This window comes from Perognathus longimembris, chromosome 28 (assembly GCF_023159225.1).
Source record: "Perognathus longimembris pacificus isolate PPM17 chromosome 28, ASM2315922v1, whole genome shotgun sequence".
Classification (NCBI taxonomy): Eukaryota; Metazoa; Chordata; class Mammalia; order Rodentia; family Heteromyidae; genus Perognathus; species Perognathus longimembris.
Genome location: NC_063188.1, coordinates 35,066,481 through 35,086,474, shown reverse-complemented (window position 1 = coordinate 35,086,474; position 19,994 = coordinate 35,066,481). Strand labels below are relative to the sequence as shown.

The 19,994-nt window shown below is 38.4% G+C and overlaps 1 protein-coding gene across 1 annotated transcript in view; it reads left to right on the top strand.

Annotated features, from left to right (window-relative positions):
* Positions 1 to 3,100: 3,100 nt before the first annotated feature.
* The window catches only part of Radx (RPA1 related single stranded DNA binding protein, X-linked), a 66,290-nt gene continuing 49,396 nt past the window's right edge, over positions 3,101 to 19,994 (top strand). Inside the window, exons 1-4 of the mRNA XM_048335332.1 lie at positions 3,101 to 3,722; positions 12,829 to 12,971; positions 18,637 to 18,829; positions 19,454 to 19,562. Of these exons, the coding sequence (XP_048191289.1) occupies positions 3,101 to 3,722; positions 12,829 to 12,971; positions 18,637 to 18,829; positions 19,454 to 19,562 (1,067 nt within the window). The remainder of the gene's footprint in view (positions 3,723 to 12,828; positions 12,972 to 18,636; positions 18,830 to 19,453; positions 19,563 to 19,994) is intronic.

The window sequence follows — 19,994 nt, the reverse complement described above, 5'->3', positions numbered from 1 at the left end:
TATTTCATTACATATTTAGTGTTTTGAGCATCTTAGAACATACCTACTTTACAAAATATTGTTTTGCCTGCCTTTGCCATTTTAATCTATGGAGAACACTATAAAAAGCCTGCCATATGGGAAAGAAGAAAAAATGATGCCAATTCCTAACTCTGAAAGTCAAATCATTTACTTATTCTGCTACTGTGCAGTACAGTTCATCCTAAAGCAAGTGCTTAATAATGTCATTTCTATAAGTCTCAGTACTACTGAAGTAGGTATCTTAAATCTCAGTGTGATGCACACTATAATCGATTGTCAATAGAATATTACAAGAATCCGTATGTGTATCCTTACATTCACCTTTACTCTAAATAGAGGTGTAAAACCAAAAACTGGTGTTATTTATTCCCTGTTCTACTAATTACACAATTGCAAAGCACCACTATCAAATACCTGCATTTTGGATTAGTTATGGTGTTACATACCTGTGATTCCCTCTATGCAGGAAGCCTTAGATAACAGGATCTGAGCTGAAGGACAACCCTGGCCAAAATATTAATAACTCCCTAAAAAAGCTAAAAGGGTTTGGGATATGGTTCAACTGGTAGAGTGCCTGCCCAGAAAGTGTGAGGCTCTGAGTTCAAACACTAGTTCAACAAAAAGGAAGGAAGTTAGGGAGTAGGGCCTTTTAGGAATTATATGGAAGGATCCAAAATACAAAGGTGCAAAACTGGTATGCATATTTTTTATTGTTTAAGGGGTACTGATGGAGTTACTACAACAGTATAAAGAGTAAATAAGAGCTGAGTGGAAGTAGCTCACACTTCATTCATGGTGTGAAGCCAGCCCAAGCAGGAAAATCCATGAGACTTATCTCCAGTTAGCTACCAAAAAAGGTAGAAGTGGAGCTGTGGCTCAAGTGGTAGAGTATTAGCCCTGAGCAAAAATGCTCAGGAACAGTACCCAGGTCTTGAGTTCAAGCCCCAGAACTGGCACAAAAATAAATACATAAAGAGTACATGAAGCAACTTAGGACTGCACTCTTGGGGAGAAAGAAGGCATTGAAAAAAAAAAAGATTTTGGTAGATCAGAAGCTCCTGGCATGTGTTACATGCCTTGGGAGAGCTCTAGTGCTTCTTGTCCTACCTAGCATTAGTTACAAGTGGGCAGTGCATTCATAAGGCAATAATGGTATGAAGTTTTAACTGCAAGTGACTTGTATTTAGAAAAGCATTGCTGTAAAGTACAGCTATGCTTCAGATTCTAGTGGTTTTGCAGTAAAACTGGGGTATCTGATGCTGCTGCTTACATGTTGCTTAGTAAATATGTCCAGTGAAACATCCATAAGAACATTGGAAAGCAGTTTTAGAGGCTACAACATAGAATTGCTGTGGACACTTAGTAAAAAGAACTCTTGCTGGGCACCTGTGGCTCATGCTTGTAATTGTAATTACTCAGGAGATTGAGGTCTGAGGATTAGGACACACTAGACCTTGTGCGATTTATTCCTTCAATCACTGCAAACATCATAAGATCTATATGATTATTTGCCTGATCATTTTTTGTTTGTGTCTCCCACATTCATATTGGTTCACAATCAGTTCACATAATCATTTATTTTTTTAAATTATTTACTAAGTCTTATGGTGATTATTGAATGTATTCTTTTTATCTGCCTATCTTTCTATCTGCCTTATTTGTGATGGGAATTCATTTTGACTCTTCCTTTCTCCAATTAAGCAACAGAAAATCTGGAAGTGGAATTGAAACCCCTTTGTACAATTTCTTAATAAAACATACATTTCTTTGAGTTGGAAGTGGAGCTGTGGCTGAAGTGGCAGAGTACCAGCCTTAAGGGAGAAAACCAAGGAGTAACACTAATTCCCTGAGTTCAAGCTCCAGTTCAAGCTCAAGGCAAGAAAAAAATCCTTTTTAAAAAGGACAGGGGATGGGGAGTTGAGTAATGCAAGGGGTGAATTTTACTCATCTACATTACATGTTATAAATATGGTAGTATTTTTTTAAAGAAATGCCCTTTTTGAAATGCTGTGTCCTAGCTGTATTAAATGAGGAGTTGTATTTTTAAAGTACATTTTAATAAATTCCATCTAAGCTGGGCGCCCCGTGGCTCAAGATTGTAATCTTATCTACTTAGGAGTTTGATAGTTCTGAGTATCGAGAGTGAAAGCCACCACAGGCAAGAAAGTTCATGAGAATCATCAATTATTCACCAAAAAAAAAGTAGGAGTGGAACTGTGGCTCAAGTAGTAGGGCACTAGCACGAGTAAAAACACTGAGGAACAGCGCCCGACACTTGATGATGAATGTATCAAAAATGTTTCATGCAAAACTAGCTCTTTACGTAGAGAATTGTATTTTTCTGAATTTTCATTTGCACTTAATTAATAAGTCCGTCCCCATGCACTGAAGGAGACACCATAGGCTATTATGCTAATATTAATAGAAATAGTAGCAGACATTCGTTGAGAACTTTTCGTTTGTGCTGGGATTGGAGCTCAGGATCTTAACACTCGTGAGGACTTTGTGTGCTAGGGGATATGTACACCTTCTGCGCTTCCGTTCATACTACATGAAACCCGGGCTGTCTGATTCGGGCATATTAACCAATGATCAATTAACTTTTTGATGCCAACCCCCAATCCAAACTCTGAATTGCCTGAGTTTAACTTGAGGCTACAACTCCAGCCGCTTTTTTCGCATGTCTTCGGGCTTTCCACTTTGTAGGGAAACCCAAAGCGCTCCTCACCTCCTTCCCCTGTGTCCTAAGAACCTAGATGATCAAGGTTCTCCCCTACTCCAGTCCATAACTCCCAGGCAAGACCGTCCTTTTTCCCTCCAAAAGTAATATCGTAAGCTCCATACAGGAGCCCAAACTGATGATGAGCGGGACTATTTGGAAACACTTTAGAATCCCACCGCTGCACGCCCACGCGAGGGGCGGGACCAGAGCGCTGGCGCGCTTGCGCAGCCTCTTTGCAGCCTTGCTCCTGGGTGGGCCCTAGGCAGTTGGCGGAGGGTCGGTGGAGCGGCGCCCACGGATTCTCGGCGCTTAGTTTGGGGTCGAGCAAAGTAGCGTGGAGTTTGCAATTATCCCAAGATGTCGGATGAGGGGGGTCGCGCTCGATCGTATCTGCTGAACCTGGAGGAAAAGCAGATTGGACTCCCAGGAGGGCTGTTGCGAAAGGCTGGTGCCCAAGAGCCCAAGTCCTGGATCCAAAAGGTTCTTGAGCAGATTGTTGGGTCACCTGGCCTGCGGCTGACCCCCTCCGAGGTGGTGCCAGTCACTGTCCTGGCCGTGCAGAGGTACTTGTTAGAGTGCGATCATCGGAACGAGCTTCCGAAGTCTCCCAATTACTGCTATGATGTGACGATCACCGACGGCGTGTACCAGGAAAAGTGCTACCTCGATACCAGCCTAAACTCTCTGGTTCGTCAGAATATTCTTAAAGTTGGCATCAAAATGAGAATTTCTCGAGTCTCCTGTCTTTACAACGAGGAAGGACTAGGCCAGGGGATCCTGTGCATCGACAGCGTCCACTGCGGAGAGGTGTTAGATGATATTTCCGTCGAAATTCCCTTCCGAAACCGCGAACAGCAAAAGAAACCCGAGCGGCCGTTAAGGAGCCAGCGCGGGCATTATTTGGCTTTATGGAATAATGAAGATCCATATGGAGACATCTGGCTAACCAACAAGCAACCTGAAGACTACGATTTTAAACGTAAGAAATTCGAGGGTTTTGGGGGCGAGGAAGTGGCGTTTCCGAAGTTGGAGAAGGGAAAGTGTGATTCTGGATGGTCTCTGGTCCTTCACAAGCGCGGCAGAGCAAGTTGGAAATTAAGTTTTGAGATTTTTATGGCTTTGTTTGGGTTTGCAAATTTCTTTGATTATTTATTTATTTTTACTTAGGGTTTTTTTTGTTGTTGTTGGGTTTTTTTTGTTTGTTTTTATTGTTTTTTTTTTTTTTTTTTTAGTGAAATTTGTGTGGCTCGTGTCCTGGCTTGGTTTGTTCATGAAGTGCCTAAGCGGACCCGAAATCCGATTGGGCAAACTCACTGATGTGGGGGGAGGAGGAGTCTGTGTTTCTCGTGCGTGCGTTCCCTTTAAGTTAAGATGCATTCGTCTCACTGATGTTCCCATTTCAGTTATACAAATAACACCATTTAGCTATCGGTTGCAGAGAGTGTAAATTTCTATTGTATGGGAAAACTTCCACGGGCAGTTTGGAAAGTGTGAGATTTGGGGTAAAGGCTTGAAATTCTCGGTTTGTGTTTCTTGTTACTACACACATGATTGAATTAAGGACGTTCAATTTTGGAGTATCACAACTAACTACTAGAAAATAGATCGCTTTCCTAACCGATGAAATTAAGGGGAGTGACAGTGCCACACATGAACATGCATGTGGCATGGGAAAAATAAAATAGAAAAATTAGACAAAATACTAGAAGGAACACCTGTAATGTTCTACATTTGCTCCTCTTCGGTTCTTTTTATCAACACAACGTTAAACTACACGTCCAACTTAAAAGCCCAAATAACAAAAACAATTTGTCTCAAAATGTGTAAACATGAGTAATAACCACTAATGAGGGGCAAAGAAAACGTTGCTCAAACTTGTACCCAAATATAGTGTAAATAACTAAATTTTTCAAAGTGAAATAGTTATTTTCACGATTAAAGAATCTTATCCGAAAGATTGGAATAAAGCAACAGGAGTAACAATTCTAAATGTGGCTTGTTCCTAATTATTTTCATAATGAAATATGTAAATGAAAATAGATAACCTATAGGAATTGAAAATGGAGCTCATTATTTCTAAAATTATCTAGGATTTTAAAAAATTGAAGTAATATCTATTCATTTATCAAAACTACTTTTATGGCAGAGGGTAATGGGCATAAAAATATCCAAATTGCATATTTAAAAATATGTTGTGTTACAAGTATAAGAGCCATAAGCAGCAAAACTGTGGTCACTGGTGTAGAAACTACATTGCTATTCACTGTAAACTCCTTTCACGTTTGCTCTGTGATTGAAAATAGTAATAATAAAATATAGGAATAAAATGTATAACTTCTCACCTTCCCTATGACATCAGCTGCCTTCTCCAAATTCCCAACTGTTTGTGCTCCAGTGTGCAGCTTTGGAAAAAGCAATAGTGTGCCCTTGCATCATTTCCTATTTCCACATAACAGCTTAGACATCTTTTGTGCACATCTCTACCTACAATATCTCATAGTATGACTGTACTAAAATGTACATAATCATGTTGCCATAATTTCTAGTTGTATGCAGTGCTGTTTTTCCATATTAAGTGGTTATTGTCATTAGTTTGCATTTATATTGACTGTGTTTGAGGATTTCTTTGAAGGGATGAATTCTGAGAACTAAAATTGCTGACTTGATTTGAATTTTTAAATGTAATGCATATTGGCAAGTCATGTTCTAAATATTCCCACAAATTTATATCTACTAGCATATATCTGAGTGTTCAGTTTCCATATCTTTCTTGCTATTTTAAAGTGTTTTTAGATAAGTATATACTAATGATATCAAGTGATTTCATTGTAATATTTCCATACAGGCATACATTAATTGTAATACTCCTTGATACTCCCTGCCACTCTTGTTTCTAATTTCATTGTGATATTTATTAGGACTTTTATCTGTGCCAGCTCTGGTGCTTGAACTGAGGGCCTAGGCAAATGTCCTTGAGCTTTTCTGCTTACGGCTAGCACCCTACCATTTGAGCACTCTTATCACACTCCACTTCCCTATTATGACATTTTCATGCATATATATAATGTACTTTGATCATGTTCACCCCTCCCAACAGACCATCACCCTCCCTTTTCCCTTGACCTCAACTGCTGGAATATGGGGGAGTAGGGAATTTGTTTAAAGGGCATCATATTCGTATATAGAAATATTAAAATGAAACCACATATAAATGGAGTTTTAACTCAAATTTTTCAAAAGAAATAATGAGAATTGTAAAGGTTTTGTGCAACATATCCATACAACTATCTGAACATGATGCTAATGGGGATGGGGTTATGAGCTGGTTGGAATAAATCATTTTAATTTCTTGTAGAGAAAGTAATGCAATAATGCTTCCTATTTTTATGGCATTGGAAATTGAAGCCACGGCCTTGTTCTTGACAGGCAAATGGGCTTCCACTTAAACCAGCTGTTCCTTTCGTTCAGTGGTACTAGGGTTTAAACTCAAGGCATCATACTTGAACAGTGTCTGGAGACAATCAGTATATTTTTTGCACCAAGACTGAGCTTGAACTCCAGCCTCATACTCTCGGGTTTTATTTTGTTCATAGCTGACACTCTGCCACTTGAGCCTCATTGCCACTTCCATCTTTCTTTTGCTGATTAATTGGAGATAGAGTCTAAAGGATTTGTCTGCTTTGGCTGGCTTTGAACCTCAGTTTTCAGATCTCAGACTCATGAATTACTAGGATTACAAGCGTGAGCCACTGGAACTTGGCTTCAGCTGGAATTTTTTGAATAGGAATTGCTTTGATATATATCAGCTTGGAATTATTTCTCTCTTGATATTATTGAGCCATAGAACCTACGAATATAGAATTTATTTAATCAGGTCTTCTTTAATTCTATTTGTTCAATCATATTTTGAAGGATTCACAGCACAAGTTTGTCACTTTTTTCGCTAAACTATTTTAAGTATTTTTCTTTATGTTATTGAAAACAGACTTAGGTGTTTAAATTTCATTTTGAACTGTTACTGTTAGTACTTAGAAATACAAGTGTTTTGTCTAAAATGTATTTGGATAGTTGAATTTCATTCTTTCTTTCTGGATAACCAGCATAATTATTAGAATGATTTTACACAGACTCCTATGGTCTGTAACTAGCCTTTGATTTCTTTTTGGATTTTGATTTAGATGCCTGTAAAATATTAACATTTCTGTACCTGATTCATAGTGTGGTTTGTCTGGTTGTTTGTTTGTTTTTTTGCCGATCCTAGGGCTTGAACTCGTGGCCTGCGCGCCATCCCTGAGCCTCTTTGTGCTCAAGGTTAGTGCCCCAGCACCACTTCTGGATTTTTCTGAGTAGTTTATTGGAACTAAGAATCATGGGGACTTTTCTGCCCAGGCTGGCTTTGAACCATGATCCACAGATCTCAGCCTCCTGAGTAGCTAGGATTACAGGCTGATTCATGTCTTGTTGGTGGATGCTTCAATAAGGCACTTGCCTCTCATTACTATGACACATTTTGGCATGATAGTGTTATTTATTATTTCCACTGACCTTTTGGTGGCATTAAACATGACTCAGAATTTCTAACACCTCAAGAGTGTTTTCAAATATAGCTTGCTGTTTGCTACCACCAGTGTCTATATTTGGTGGGGCTAGAGTCCTACCAGTGTACATTTCTAACAAGTGCACTGATGTGTGAGCATCAGTATTTGTCCAACTATTTGTTGTTGTTTTATTTTAGGTTTGTGTCTTTGTTGGTATATGTGCTAGTCCTGGGTCTTGAACTCAGGGCTTAGGTGTTGTCCCTGTGCTTTTGTGCTCATCTATTGCTTGATCCATAGCTTCACTTCCAGCTTTTTGCTGGTAAACTAGCAATGAAAGTCTCACAGAGGATGGGAATGTGGCTTAGAATCCTTGCCTAACATGCATGAAGCCCAGGGGAGGGGAAGGGAGAGAAGGGGAGGGGATCATATGGTACTCAGACCCTGAGTTCAAGCCCCAGGACTAGCAAACAAACAAACAGAAAGTCTCACAGACTTTCCTGACCAGGCTGTTTTGATCCACAGTCCTCAAATTTCAGTCTCCTGAATAGGATTATAGACATGAGCCACCGGCACCTGTATTAGGTTAGTGTCTTTTAAGAAGCATATAGCAAAGATTCTTCACTTGAACCCAACCTAATTCTTTGTCTCTTATGAAATGACTTTACTTCAATTGAATTTACTATGATTAATGTTTGAACTTGTTCTTTTTTTTTTTTTTTTTTTGCCAGTCCTGGGCCTTGGACTCAGGGCCTGAGCACTGTCCCTGGCTTCTTCCCACTCAAGGCTAGCACTCTGCCACTTGAGCCACAGCGCCGCTTCTGGCCGTTTTCTGTATATGTGGTGCTGGGGAATCGAACCTAGGGCCTCGTGTATCCGAGGCAAGCACTCTTGCCACTAGGCCATATCCCCAGCCCCTGTTCTTTTTTTTAAAACCAGTACTGAGGCTTGAACCCAGAGCACTGTCCTTTAGCTTTTTCTCTTAAAGTTGGCACTCTACCATTTGAGCCACAACTGCACTTTCAGCTTTTTGCTGGTTAGCTGGACATAATACTCTAATGAATTTTCCTTCCCAGGCTGGCTTCAAACCTTGATCATCAGATCTCAGCCTCCTAAGTAGCTACTAGAATTACTGCCGTGAACCACCAGCACTTGGCCATACCTATTTTTTATGTTTATTACTTTATGTTCACTGTATGTCATATGTTATTTTTGTGTGTGTGCTCATACTAAACCTTGAACTCAACGCCTCACCATCTTACTCATCTTTTTGGTGCACAGCTGGTGTTGTACCACTTGAGCCACACTTATACTTCTATTTTTGCACTTTTGACTTTTGCAGAATTTCAGTTTTTAATGTTGTAAGGAAATAATTCAAATTAAATGTCTTTCTGTGAGTCTTCACAAAATAGGCATTTAAATTGTATGTTACATTTATACCTATACACACAAAGGATATCAAGTGTAATTATCAAGTGTGATTATAATGTTATTAGTTTTGGTGCCCTTTTCTCTAAGCTTGCTACTATAGGAGGTTTGAAAGTATTTAATTTCGAATTTTTGCCATCATAGATTATTTTGGCTCATAGTTTTCTCTTTTGTATTAATTCTGTACATATTTTTTCAAATTATCCTGAGTTTATAAAGTTAATTGGTACAGTTGATATATTTTAATGGGCTCCAGAACAATTCATAGTTCAGGGAAAAGTGCTATTCCCTGAGAGTTGCTAGAAATTTGTTGTACAATCGTGTGAACAGCTGCCATTTGGGGAAGCTATTATTTGTGATTTTTTTTGGTTTTCTTCCATAGTTTACTTATTCAGATTTTCTTCTGCTTCTTTGTTTTTTTGCCAGCCCTGGGGCTTAGACTCAGGGCCTGAGCACTGTCCCTGGCTTCTTTTTGCTCAAGGCTAGCACTCTACCACTTGAACCACAGCGCTACTAGCGGCTTTTTCTGTTTATGTGGTGCTGAGGGATCAAACCCAGGGCTTCATGCTTGCAAGGCAAGCACTCTACTGCTAAGCCATATTCCCAGGCCCTCTTCTGCTTCTTTTTTCCCTCTTCTGCTTCTTATAGCAGTATATGTAATTAATTTTTTCCTAGATTATCCATTTCACTGTAATTTTTAAATGTATTACTATAGACTCATGCTTAATAACCTTAAATTGTAGTTCCCTGTATTCATAATTCATCAATTTGGAATATTACATTTTCATTCCTTTTCCATGATTGGGCTTGCCATTTATCTTTTCATTAATTTTGTAGATCGTTAGATTTATTAATATTGTTTTTATTCTTTTTTGGGGGTGGACTTGAATGCAGGAACTCAAGCATGCTAGGCAAGTTTTCTACCATGTATACTGTTTTCTAATTCATGATTGTAACCTTTTATCTTTATTCCTGTCTGAATTTCTTGGGTTTATTCTTCTGAAAAAAAAATTCTTCAAATATGCCTAGTGGATTTTCCATGACCTTAATTAACAATTCAGGACATGAAAACAAATTTGTAATCATCTTTAGGCATTATTTACTTTGTTTTTTCATCACAAGCTGCAGTAGAGTTTTCTAGAGGTTACAGGATATGCGATATTGAGACAGACTAAGCTCTGAAGAAGATATGCATATCTAGTTAACTCCTAGTGGGCTAAAGAGATTCACAGAAATATAAAACAGTATAACTCTCCTCACTGAATTTTTGTTTTGAAAAGCAGTCATTTTTAAAAATGTTATTTTTAGTGTGTATTTTAGGTTAATTGTTATTTTGAAATTAATTGGTGCTTAATTTCATAATTCATAATGTAGTAAATATTGACAGATATAATCCACAGAGAAGCTCTTCAAGATAATTACCAATTTTTTAAGAATGTAAAGAGTCCCTGAGACCATACTATTTAAGAATAACTATTCCATTGCATGGTCTACACGTTCTGTTGTAATCAACTTTCTTTGTGTATAATCAATCATTACTATGAGTTTACACAGATTTCTCATGGTGTATGAATAGCCTGTGCTTCTTTCTAGATTTAAGAAATACATACACACACACACACACGTTTATTAGTTAACAACACACACACACTTTACCTTGTCAATAAAATTTAATTTAAAAAATAAAATAAAAATAGATACAAACCAAAAAATAAAAATAAAAACACACACTTGACTAAGTGCTAATGGCTCACATCAGTAATCCTAGCTACTCAGGAAGTGCAGACCAAGAGGATTGTGGTTCATTGCCAGCCCAAGCAAAAAGTTGGTAAGACCCCCTCTCAACCAATAGCTGCATATGATAGTATACAATTCTAATTGCATCTGTGTGGGAAACTGAAATTAGGAAGATTAGCAGTTCCAGGCCAACCTAGGAAAATATCTTTGTGAGACACCATGTCAAAAGAAAAGCCTTCTGGGGCTGGGGATATAGCCTAGTGGCAAGAGTGCCTGCCTCGGATACACGAGGCCCTAGGTTCGATTCCCCAGCACCACATATACAGAAAACGGCCAGAAGCGGCGCTGTGGCTCAAGTGGCAGAGTGCTAGCCTTGAGCGGGAAGAAGCCAGGGACAGTGCTCAGGCCCTGAGTCCAAGGCCCAGGACTGGCCAAAAAAAAAAAAAAAAAAAAAGAAAAGCCTGGGCATGATATCATATAACACACATCCTAATATGGTGGGAAGAGTAAACAGGATTGTCTTCTAGGCTGGCCCAGACAAAAAATGAGACTATATGTAAAATATAACCAGAATAAAAAGGCCTGGAAACATGGCTTAAGTGGTACTGTGCTTCTTTTTTGAGTTTTTTTCATCTGATAAAGGAGATATATCTGCCTTTATTGATCAAAAGTGTACCATATACATTTCAGACAACTCAAAACAGATCCAGGATTTCTCTGACTGTAGGGGGCAGTCACTTAATTACATTATATCAAATATTGGGACCTAGAATTCTGAGCTAGTGATGAACTGGGAGACTCTAGAAGGAAAATTACACTTGATATCCTTTGTGTGTATAGGTATAAATGTAACGTACCATTTAAATGCCTATTAAAAATAAACTAGAAAGGGGAAGGTGGGAGAAAAATAAGGGAGGAGGTAACAAGTTGGATAAGAAATGTCCTCACTGCCTTACATATGAAACTGTAACCCCTCTCTGTACATCATTTTGACAATAAATAAATACATTTATTAAAAAATAAGCTGTAAGCTGGGTGCTGGTGGCTGGGTGCTGGTGTAATTCTAGTTACTCAGGGGACTGAGATATGAGGATGCTAGTTCAAAGCCAGCCTGGGAAGACAAATCAGAGAGACCTTATCTCCAATTAACCAGGAAAAGGCTAGAAGTGGGTTGTGGCTCAGTAGTAGAGCACCAGCTGAGAGCAAAAGCCAACCAAGCATGTGAGGCCCTGAGTTCAAGTACTGGCACAAAAACAAATACCTAAAAAATACATAAATAAATAACAAAAAGCCTGCAAGTATAGTTTTCATGCCCCTATGCTGACTACATTATGTAAACAGAGTTGGAAGGGAAGGAAGTCATAGCAAAAAGAAACAAATATTAGGGCTGGGGATATAGCCCAGTGGCAAGAGTGCCTGCCTCAGATACACGAGGCCCTAGGTTCAATTCCCCAGCACCACATGTACAGAAAACGGCCAGAAGCGGCGCTGTGGCTCAAGTGGCAGAGTGCTAGCCTTGAGCGGGAAGAAGCCAGGGACAGTGCTCAGGCCCTGAGTCCAAGGCCCAGGACTGGCCAAAAAAAAAAAAAAAAAAAAAAAAAAAAACAAATATTATAACTCTGCTAATTAAGATTTTCAAAATTGAGATTGTGTACTGTGAGAACAAGATGTAGAATGCGTTACAGAAGAATCCCTTTTAACTCACAAGAGGATTAAACCAGAAGTACAGCTTAATCCTGGAAGCAGTTTTTGTGTTTGAGCAAGGTTTGAGATTCACAATTTTAGCATAAATAGTAAGGCATATGAGAAGATAGTAAGAGCCAGGTTAAAAAAAAAGGCAAGCAACATCAATAAGTATGATTGAGCCCGAAGTTAAGGACCAAGACTGGTTTCAGTGGAGTGGTTAGGATTGAGAAGGTGAGCATTGAGCACAATTTGGGGTGGGGAGGGAGGCAGCCATTAGGTATATAACAGTTGTCTGACATGTTTAGGGAAGCTCAGGAGAGAACAATATGGAAATATGCTCTAAATATTCCATAAGGTAACTGGATAAGTGCTTATTGGGAGGAAAGTATTGACAGGTGAACTTAGATCCCAGCTTTCCAGGAAGTAATTACGTGGTTTGGTAAGGTGGAAGGAGATAGAGAATGAAGTGTTGTAGGTGACACCTTTATAGAGGTATTTACCTATGCTCCAGGCCCATGGTGAGTCTACCTGTATTTCTCTGCTATTGCTAGAGAGAGTGTATATGTATAAGTGAGAAGGTGTTAGGCCAGTTTAGCTTCAATAGTTGAACTGGGTGTGATCAGGCTGCCATTTTTAACTTGTGAACAGAACTTTGAACATGCTAATTTTAATTTTGTTTCTGTTTTTGTAATTTTCTAGATCTGAAAGTAATTTCTCTTTCTAACCTCGAAATGACCTGGAGTAGAAGAAATTATTTCCCTGCCTTGCTTGTGAGGATCTTGTACAAATCAAAACTGAGATACTATGGGAAACCTCATAAGAAGGAGACTGAGCCATACCAGGTATGAGCAATGATAATATATGCTAACTTAAATTTATAGATTCAACTTATAGATTATAACTTATTTACCTGACTGTAAGATATATTGTTTCAGTCACATTTTATAAGTTCCACTTGGTAATTTTTAAATGTCTGTAAATGTATATACTATAAAAGATTTTTCTATGTAATATATTAAAAAGAATGAAATTCTTGGGGGCTGGGAGTGTAGCGCATTGGTAGAGAATTTTCCTAACATGTGCAAGGTCCTGGGTTCCATTCCAGCACTTCAAGAGTAAAAAAAGGAAGAAAAAAGTCAAGTGGTGGTGGCTCATTCCTATAATCCTAGCTATTTGGAAGGCTGAGCTTGTTAGGATCTAAATTGCAGGCCAACCCAAGCCAGAAAAAAAAGTCCCTCTCAGAATATCCACAAGATGGCGCATTGCCATTATTGTCAATACTAGGAAGCCTAAAAAAGGTAGATCTAGCCCAATAGTACACCCGAACAAGAAGCAAGATATTGTCTGAAAATGAACCAACAGAAAAAAGTAGGGATGGAGATGTGTCTTAGTGGTAAGAGTATCCACTTAAGGAAGCGTGAGTCCCTGAGTTTAAGCACCAGGATTGTGGGGAAAAAGTCTTTATTATTAGTCTTTAGTTCTTTGTTTCATCTGTTGTCCATCACACCTTTTCTTTCACTTCCACTGTTCCTTCTAGTCTGTACTTTTGGCTTCAGCAAATGAACATACTCTGCTGGTCTCCCATTTAATAAAGAAAGAAAAGTGGCTAAGCTCAGGGGCTCCTAAGACCCTTAGGAGATTGAGATCTGAGGATGGTGGCTCTAAGCAAGCCTGGGCAGACAAAACCACAAGGCTCTTATTTTCAACTACCCAGTAAAAATGTCAGAAGTGGTTCAAGTAGTAGAGTGCCAGTCTTTGGAGAACAAATCCCAGCAAGAGTGTATGTCCCTGAGGTGAAGTTCCAATATTGGCATATACACAAAAAGGAAAAAGTAATCATGCGTGACATTATGATTACTCTTTTCCTCTTGCCTTCTCTTCAGATAGTTTTTATTGGGAGAGGGAGGCACTGGTTTTGAATTCATGACCTCATGCTTGCTAGGCAGGCACTCTAAACTTTGGGCCAAAAGCTCGGCCCTTTTATCTTCAGTTATTTCTCAAATGTACTCTCATATTTTTGCCCAGGAAAGCTGTAACTGCCATCTTTCTATCTACACCTCCCACATAGCTGGAATGACAGGTGCATGTCACCATACCTAGCTTAAGGGTTGAGATGAGGTTTTGCTAACTTTTTCTCCAGGCTGGCTTCAAATCATGATCATCCTAATCACTGTCTCGCTAATAGTAGCCAGAATTACAAGCATGAGCTGTCACACTTAGCTACAAGCTTCTTAAAGTAGTTTGTACTAGATAAGCACAATGAGTTTGGCTTCTTCATCTTGTTATTCACTAGTAACCTGCTAATCATAAGATCGATTTACCTCTGTGCCATATAATACTGCTGAGATGTACTTTCTTAATATGTTTTATTTAATATTGTACTATCATATCCCATGTTGCCAAGAACTATTTTAAGTGTTTTATTATGAACATATTATCAAAGCTATACATGCTCATTGGTGGGAATTGGGCAAATGTAGAAAGCTGTGTAAAGAGGACAGTGTTTATTCGAGATCATATCACTCAGAGAAAGGCATTATTAACATAATGTCTTGCAGCATAACTGCTGGGATTTAAACTCAGGACTCCACACTTGAGAGGCAGACACTGTACCACTTGAGCCATGCCTCAAACCCTTTTTCCTTTAGTTATTTTTCACATAGGATTTTATGTTTTCTACCCAGGGATGGCCTCCAATCACAACCTCCTACATAAACCCCCATGTAATATGTGAGACCACGCATGGCTCATTTGCTGAGATGAAGGTCTTACTAACAGTTTTCCCTGTTTGCCTTGAACCATGATCCTCCCGATCTACTCTCCTGGTAGCTGGATAAAATCCACCACCATGCCTGGCTTTATTCTCTTTCTTGTTTGTATGCAAATTTTATATATACCCATTTACATGGATCTTATATATACATAGGTATCATATCATATATGTACATATGTATGTATATGTGTTACATATTCCATATGGCTATATATGTCATATTATACACTTAATTACACTAAAAGAACCAAGAAACACTGTACACACAATTTTTTATTTTTTCAAATTTTCTTTTGTTGTTTTTTTCTTTGTGCTAGTACTAGGGTTTGCCCTCTGGGCCTCATACTGTTCCATTCAATGTTGCTAATCTATCACTTGAGCCACATCTCTACTTCTGGCTTTTTACTGGTTAATTAAAGATCAGAATCTCACAGACAGCTGAGTGCCACTTGCTCATGCCTATAATCCTAGCTACTCAGGAAGATCAAGGTTTGAAGCCAGCCCAGTCAGGAAATTCCATGATAGTCTTATGTCTAATTATCCACCACAAAGCTAGAAGTGTACCTGTGGCTCTTGAAAGGTAGAGCTCTAGTCTTGAGCATAAAAACCTGAGTTACATGGAAAAATCATATTAAGTGAAGTAAGCCAGACCCAAAGATTCCATGGTTACCCGCAATTTTAGTAATTAGCATATGTCTAAGATAGTCCTAGAAGAGGATCACAGTAGTTCAGTATCTATGTACATGTGACCATATAAGATAATGCTAAGCAAAATGAACTCCAAGATATGTAAACAAGAGGTTTTTCTTTGTTGTTCTTTTTAATGTACTATGTGAAGTTACCTATTTTTTCTTTCATTTTTTTCATTATCCCCTGTTGTCACTGTATTTGATTTTGGTACCCTGTGTACTGTATATATGTTTATCTGAATTAAGGAAGGGAAAGGGAACAACAAAATGGTGAGACAAAGGACAAAGGACGAACCAATGCAACAGCAATACTCACAAGACAATATGTTGGAAATGATCTTTACAACTGGGGGAGGGAGGATTGAGGAAGTGATAGTGGGAGAGAAATGAGGGAGGGGGTAGCAATGTTCAAAAAGAAATGTACTCATATGTAACTGCAACTCCTCTATGTACGTCACCTTGACAAAAAAATTAAATTAAAAAAAAACTCAGTGACAAGCCAGGTACCCAGCTAACTCAACAGGCTGAGATCTGAGGATTACAGTTCCAAGCCAGCCCAAACAGGAAACTCCATAAGACTCTTATCTCCAATTAACTGCCAAAAAGTCAAACTCTGGCTGTAGTAGAGCACTAGCCTTGAGGGGGGGAAAAAAGCTCAGGGACTGTACTCAGACAAAGTTCAAGCACCAGGACTAGTACTTACAAAAAAAGAGTCTCACAGACTTTTCTGATTGGGCTGGCTTAGAACCTCAGTCTGTAGATGTCAGCATCCTGAGTAGCTTGGATTACAACGTGAGCCACCAGTGCCAGCTTTAAGTTTCTTAAGTATTTTTTCATATCACTAAAAATTATTAATGCACCATATTTCATAGTTATAAATTATGTCATATTATACAATACATTGTTTAGTGATTTCTCTATAGGTTTTTCTTCCTCATTTTTGTGCTGGTACCAAGTGTCTCGGATTTGTTTACTCAGTGTGGCTTCAAAATTGTCAGATCTCAGCTTCCTGAATAGCTAGGATTGCAGGCATAAGCCACTGACCCTTGGCTTTTCCTTACTTTTTGAGATAATTTTCTTCCTGGGTTTTTTAATGCCTGTCCTGGGACTTGAACTCAGGATCTAAGTGCTGTCCCTGAGCTTTTTTGCTCAAGGATAGTATTCTACTATTTAAGCCACAGCTCCATTTTTGGCTTTTTGATAGTTAGATCTTACAGACTTTCCTGCCCAGGTTGGCTTTGAACCACAATCCTCAGCTCTCAGCCTCCTGAATAGCTAGAATTAAAGACGTGAGCCAACAGTGTTAGATACTCTCCCTGGATTTATTGTTAACCTCATATGGGTTTTTTTTTCTACCTCCTTGTGTCTCCATTACCTTGACTTAGCTTGCATTTCCAGTCTCTTCCTGAGCTCTCAGTGCCTTAATGTAGCAAAATTGCGCCACCTAGAATTTCCACAAGGTAACTGCTTTCTGCCTTCACGCCTCTGCTACTATTTTTCCTTTTGTTGAGGTTGTTCCTTCTCTCAACTCAATAGATTGGCAAAGTCATTTGTAAAGTTCACTTCCTTGCTTACCTCTGCTTTGAGCCTCTCCCTGTTTAACCACATGCATTGGAGAAGATCAACTCCATTTTTCTATATGGCCTTTCATTGTCTCTCAGAGCATGCCTTAGCCCTTATATAGGATTTTAATAGAATTGCTAACCTTACTCTACCATTAAAAGCAGTATAGTATTTTGCTTAACTATGTGTCCTTTCCCTGCTTATAATCTCAGCACAAGTGCAAGAGCAGGCTGAACTACACAATGAGTTCAAAGAACATCTGGGCTACAGAGAAAGACCCTGTCAGAAACAAATCAAAACAAAGAAGGAATCATGACCTATTGTCAGATGAATTGATTTCACATTTTAGCTGTGTATGGTGCCTTACCTATGGCGTTAGAGAAGTTGTTTATCTTCTTTGGACATCAGTTTTCTTATCTGTAAATTGGAGAGACTGATTGTATTTACCTGATAGCTGATGTAAGGGCAGAATTACTTAATTTAAGTAACAGCAATAGAACACTTGGATAATTATCTTCTAGAAGTTGTCTGCCATTTTAATTTTAAAACTGAGAAAAGCATAATGTTCTAATGTATCTACTTACTCTACTTTATCTGTTTACTTGGCATTGACATTTGCATTCTCCTTTCTGTTAGAATAAATTTTCAAGTACATCTCAGTATTCTCATATGATCTAGAGCAGTATCTCAGATAATGATATGACTAAATCAATGTCATCAGAGCATCTACTGATGACATTTGTACATATAGTTGTATGTCTATCTGAAGTTCTGTCATACAAATATTAAGGCCTGCTAAAGGTCTACATCAGGGACTGGGGATTTAGCTCAGGCACCTGCCTGGCTAGCGCAAGGCCCCAAGTTCAGTCCTCAACTCTGAGAAAAAAAATAAAGGTTGTCACTTGAAATATTTAAAATATGACTTGCCTCATACATTTGACACATGTATTATGTGGTTAATCTATACAACACTGTGTTGTTATTGGAGAACCAAATACAAAGGAAATGAAGTCTGAACCCTCAGAGTTTGTAGTAACACTGTAGGTTCATCATACATCTGGGTGCTCACTGTATCTTATAGCATTTTCTCCTTTAGATTACCAATGTTCACAGAGTTGAAAACTAAATCATTACAAATAAAGCACTAAAATTGAATGCTATTTTCTGTCAGGTTTAAGTTGGCACATATGATAGGCTGTATAGCATCCATAAAGATAAAACAGAGCAAATATGAAGTAACTATGGCTCATGCTTGTAATCCTTGCTACTCAGGAGGCTGAGATCTAAGGACTATAGTTTAAAGTCAATCCAGGCAGGAACATTTGTGAGACACTTATCTCCAATTAACTACCAAAAAGCCAGAAATCAAGCTGTGGCTCAAAGGGTTGAGCTCAGGGACAGTGCCCAAGCTTTGAGTCCAAGCCCCAGGACTGGCCAGAGGAAAGAAACCATATGTGTATGATTTTACTCTTTTTTTTCTAGAGCTTTCTGGAAATTGCCGACCGTTCAGGCACTGTTACAGCAATTATGTGGAATGATCTGTGTCCTCAGTGGTATAAAAGTTTGCGGACTGGATTGGTTCTTCTGCTTCAAGCATATTCTGTTAAAAAGAGCCATCCATACCGGATGCAGCCTCCCCCTGTGAATCCAAATATCAAAATAATTTCTTCAATGGGTTAAGTATTCAGTGAATTTGTTTTGCTTATATTCATTTGCAAAGTGTTTTATCTGGGTCTGGGATGTAGCTCAGTGGCAAAATACTTGCCTAGCTAAGGGCAGCATCCTGGGTTCGATCCCCAGTACCAAAAAAGAAAAGTGATGTATTAGGCAAAGGACTGTAAACATTGATAAAGCTGTTAGAAACTATAAACTGCAATTCTTTCATCTATAAAATTTTCCAGCAATAATATAACTTAATAAGCAGACTAGTTTAGTATATCTATTAAGAAAAAATCATTGAGTTCAACTTAGTATTTTTTCATTTAGTTTTTGTTGTATAATACTAATGTAATTCAATCTCAAGCATATTTTACCATTACTACCAGTAATAATTCTCAACTCTATAATGGATAAATTGCAGTATTTTACCATACTGACCATATTCCATCATGGAAATGACAAAGAACTACTTAATGCAGCACCATGTATACATTTTATTAACATTGATAATGGTCTAATTCTTGAACTGCATAGTGAAGTCAAGAGTATGTTCAGTCTTTTTATTGGTAGTATAATTTGTACACATGTGCACATGTACAATCTTTAGTATAAAGCATATTAATAGTCATATTTTTTTCAGAAATCAACCTGAATATTCAAGATCCTCCAACTAATATAATTATCATCCCAGAATATCAAGTGAAACCAGAATGGGGATTGCCAAAACTAAATCACCGATTTATCACCAGGTAAAAAAAGAGACATACAAAAAAGTGCTCTATATCACTGGCCATAAAAGAAATGCAAATCAAAACAACATTGAGATTCCACCTCACCCCAGTAAGAATGTCCTTTATCAAGAAAACTAACAATAATAAATGTTGGAGGAGATGTGGCCAAAAGGGAACCCTACTTCATTGTTGTTGGGAATGTGAACTGGTTCAGCCACTCTGGAAAACGGTATGGAGATTTCCTCAGAAGGCTAAATATAGAGCTCCCCTATGACCCAGCAGCCCCACTTTTGGGTATCTATCCAAAAGACCACAAACATAGTCACAGTAAAGCCACCAGCACAACAATGTTCATTACAGCACAATTTGTCATAGCTAGAATCTGGAACCAACCCAGATGCCCCTCAGTAGACGAATGGATCAGGAAAATGTGGTACATATACACAATGG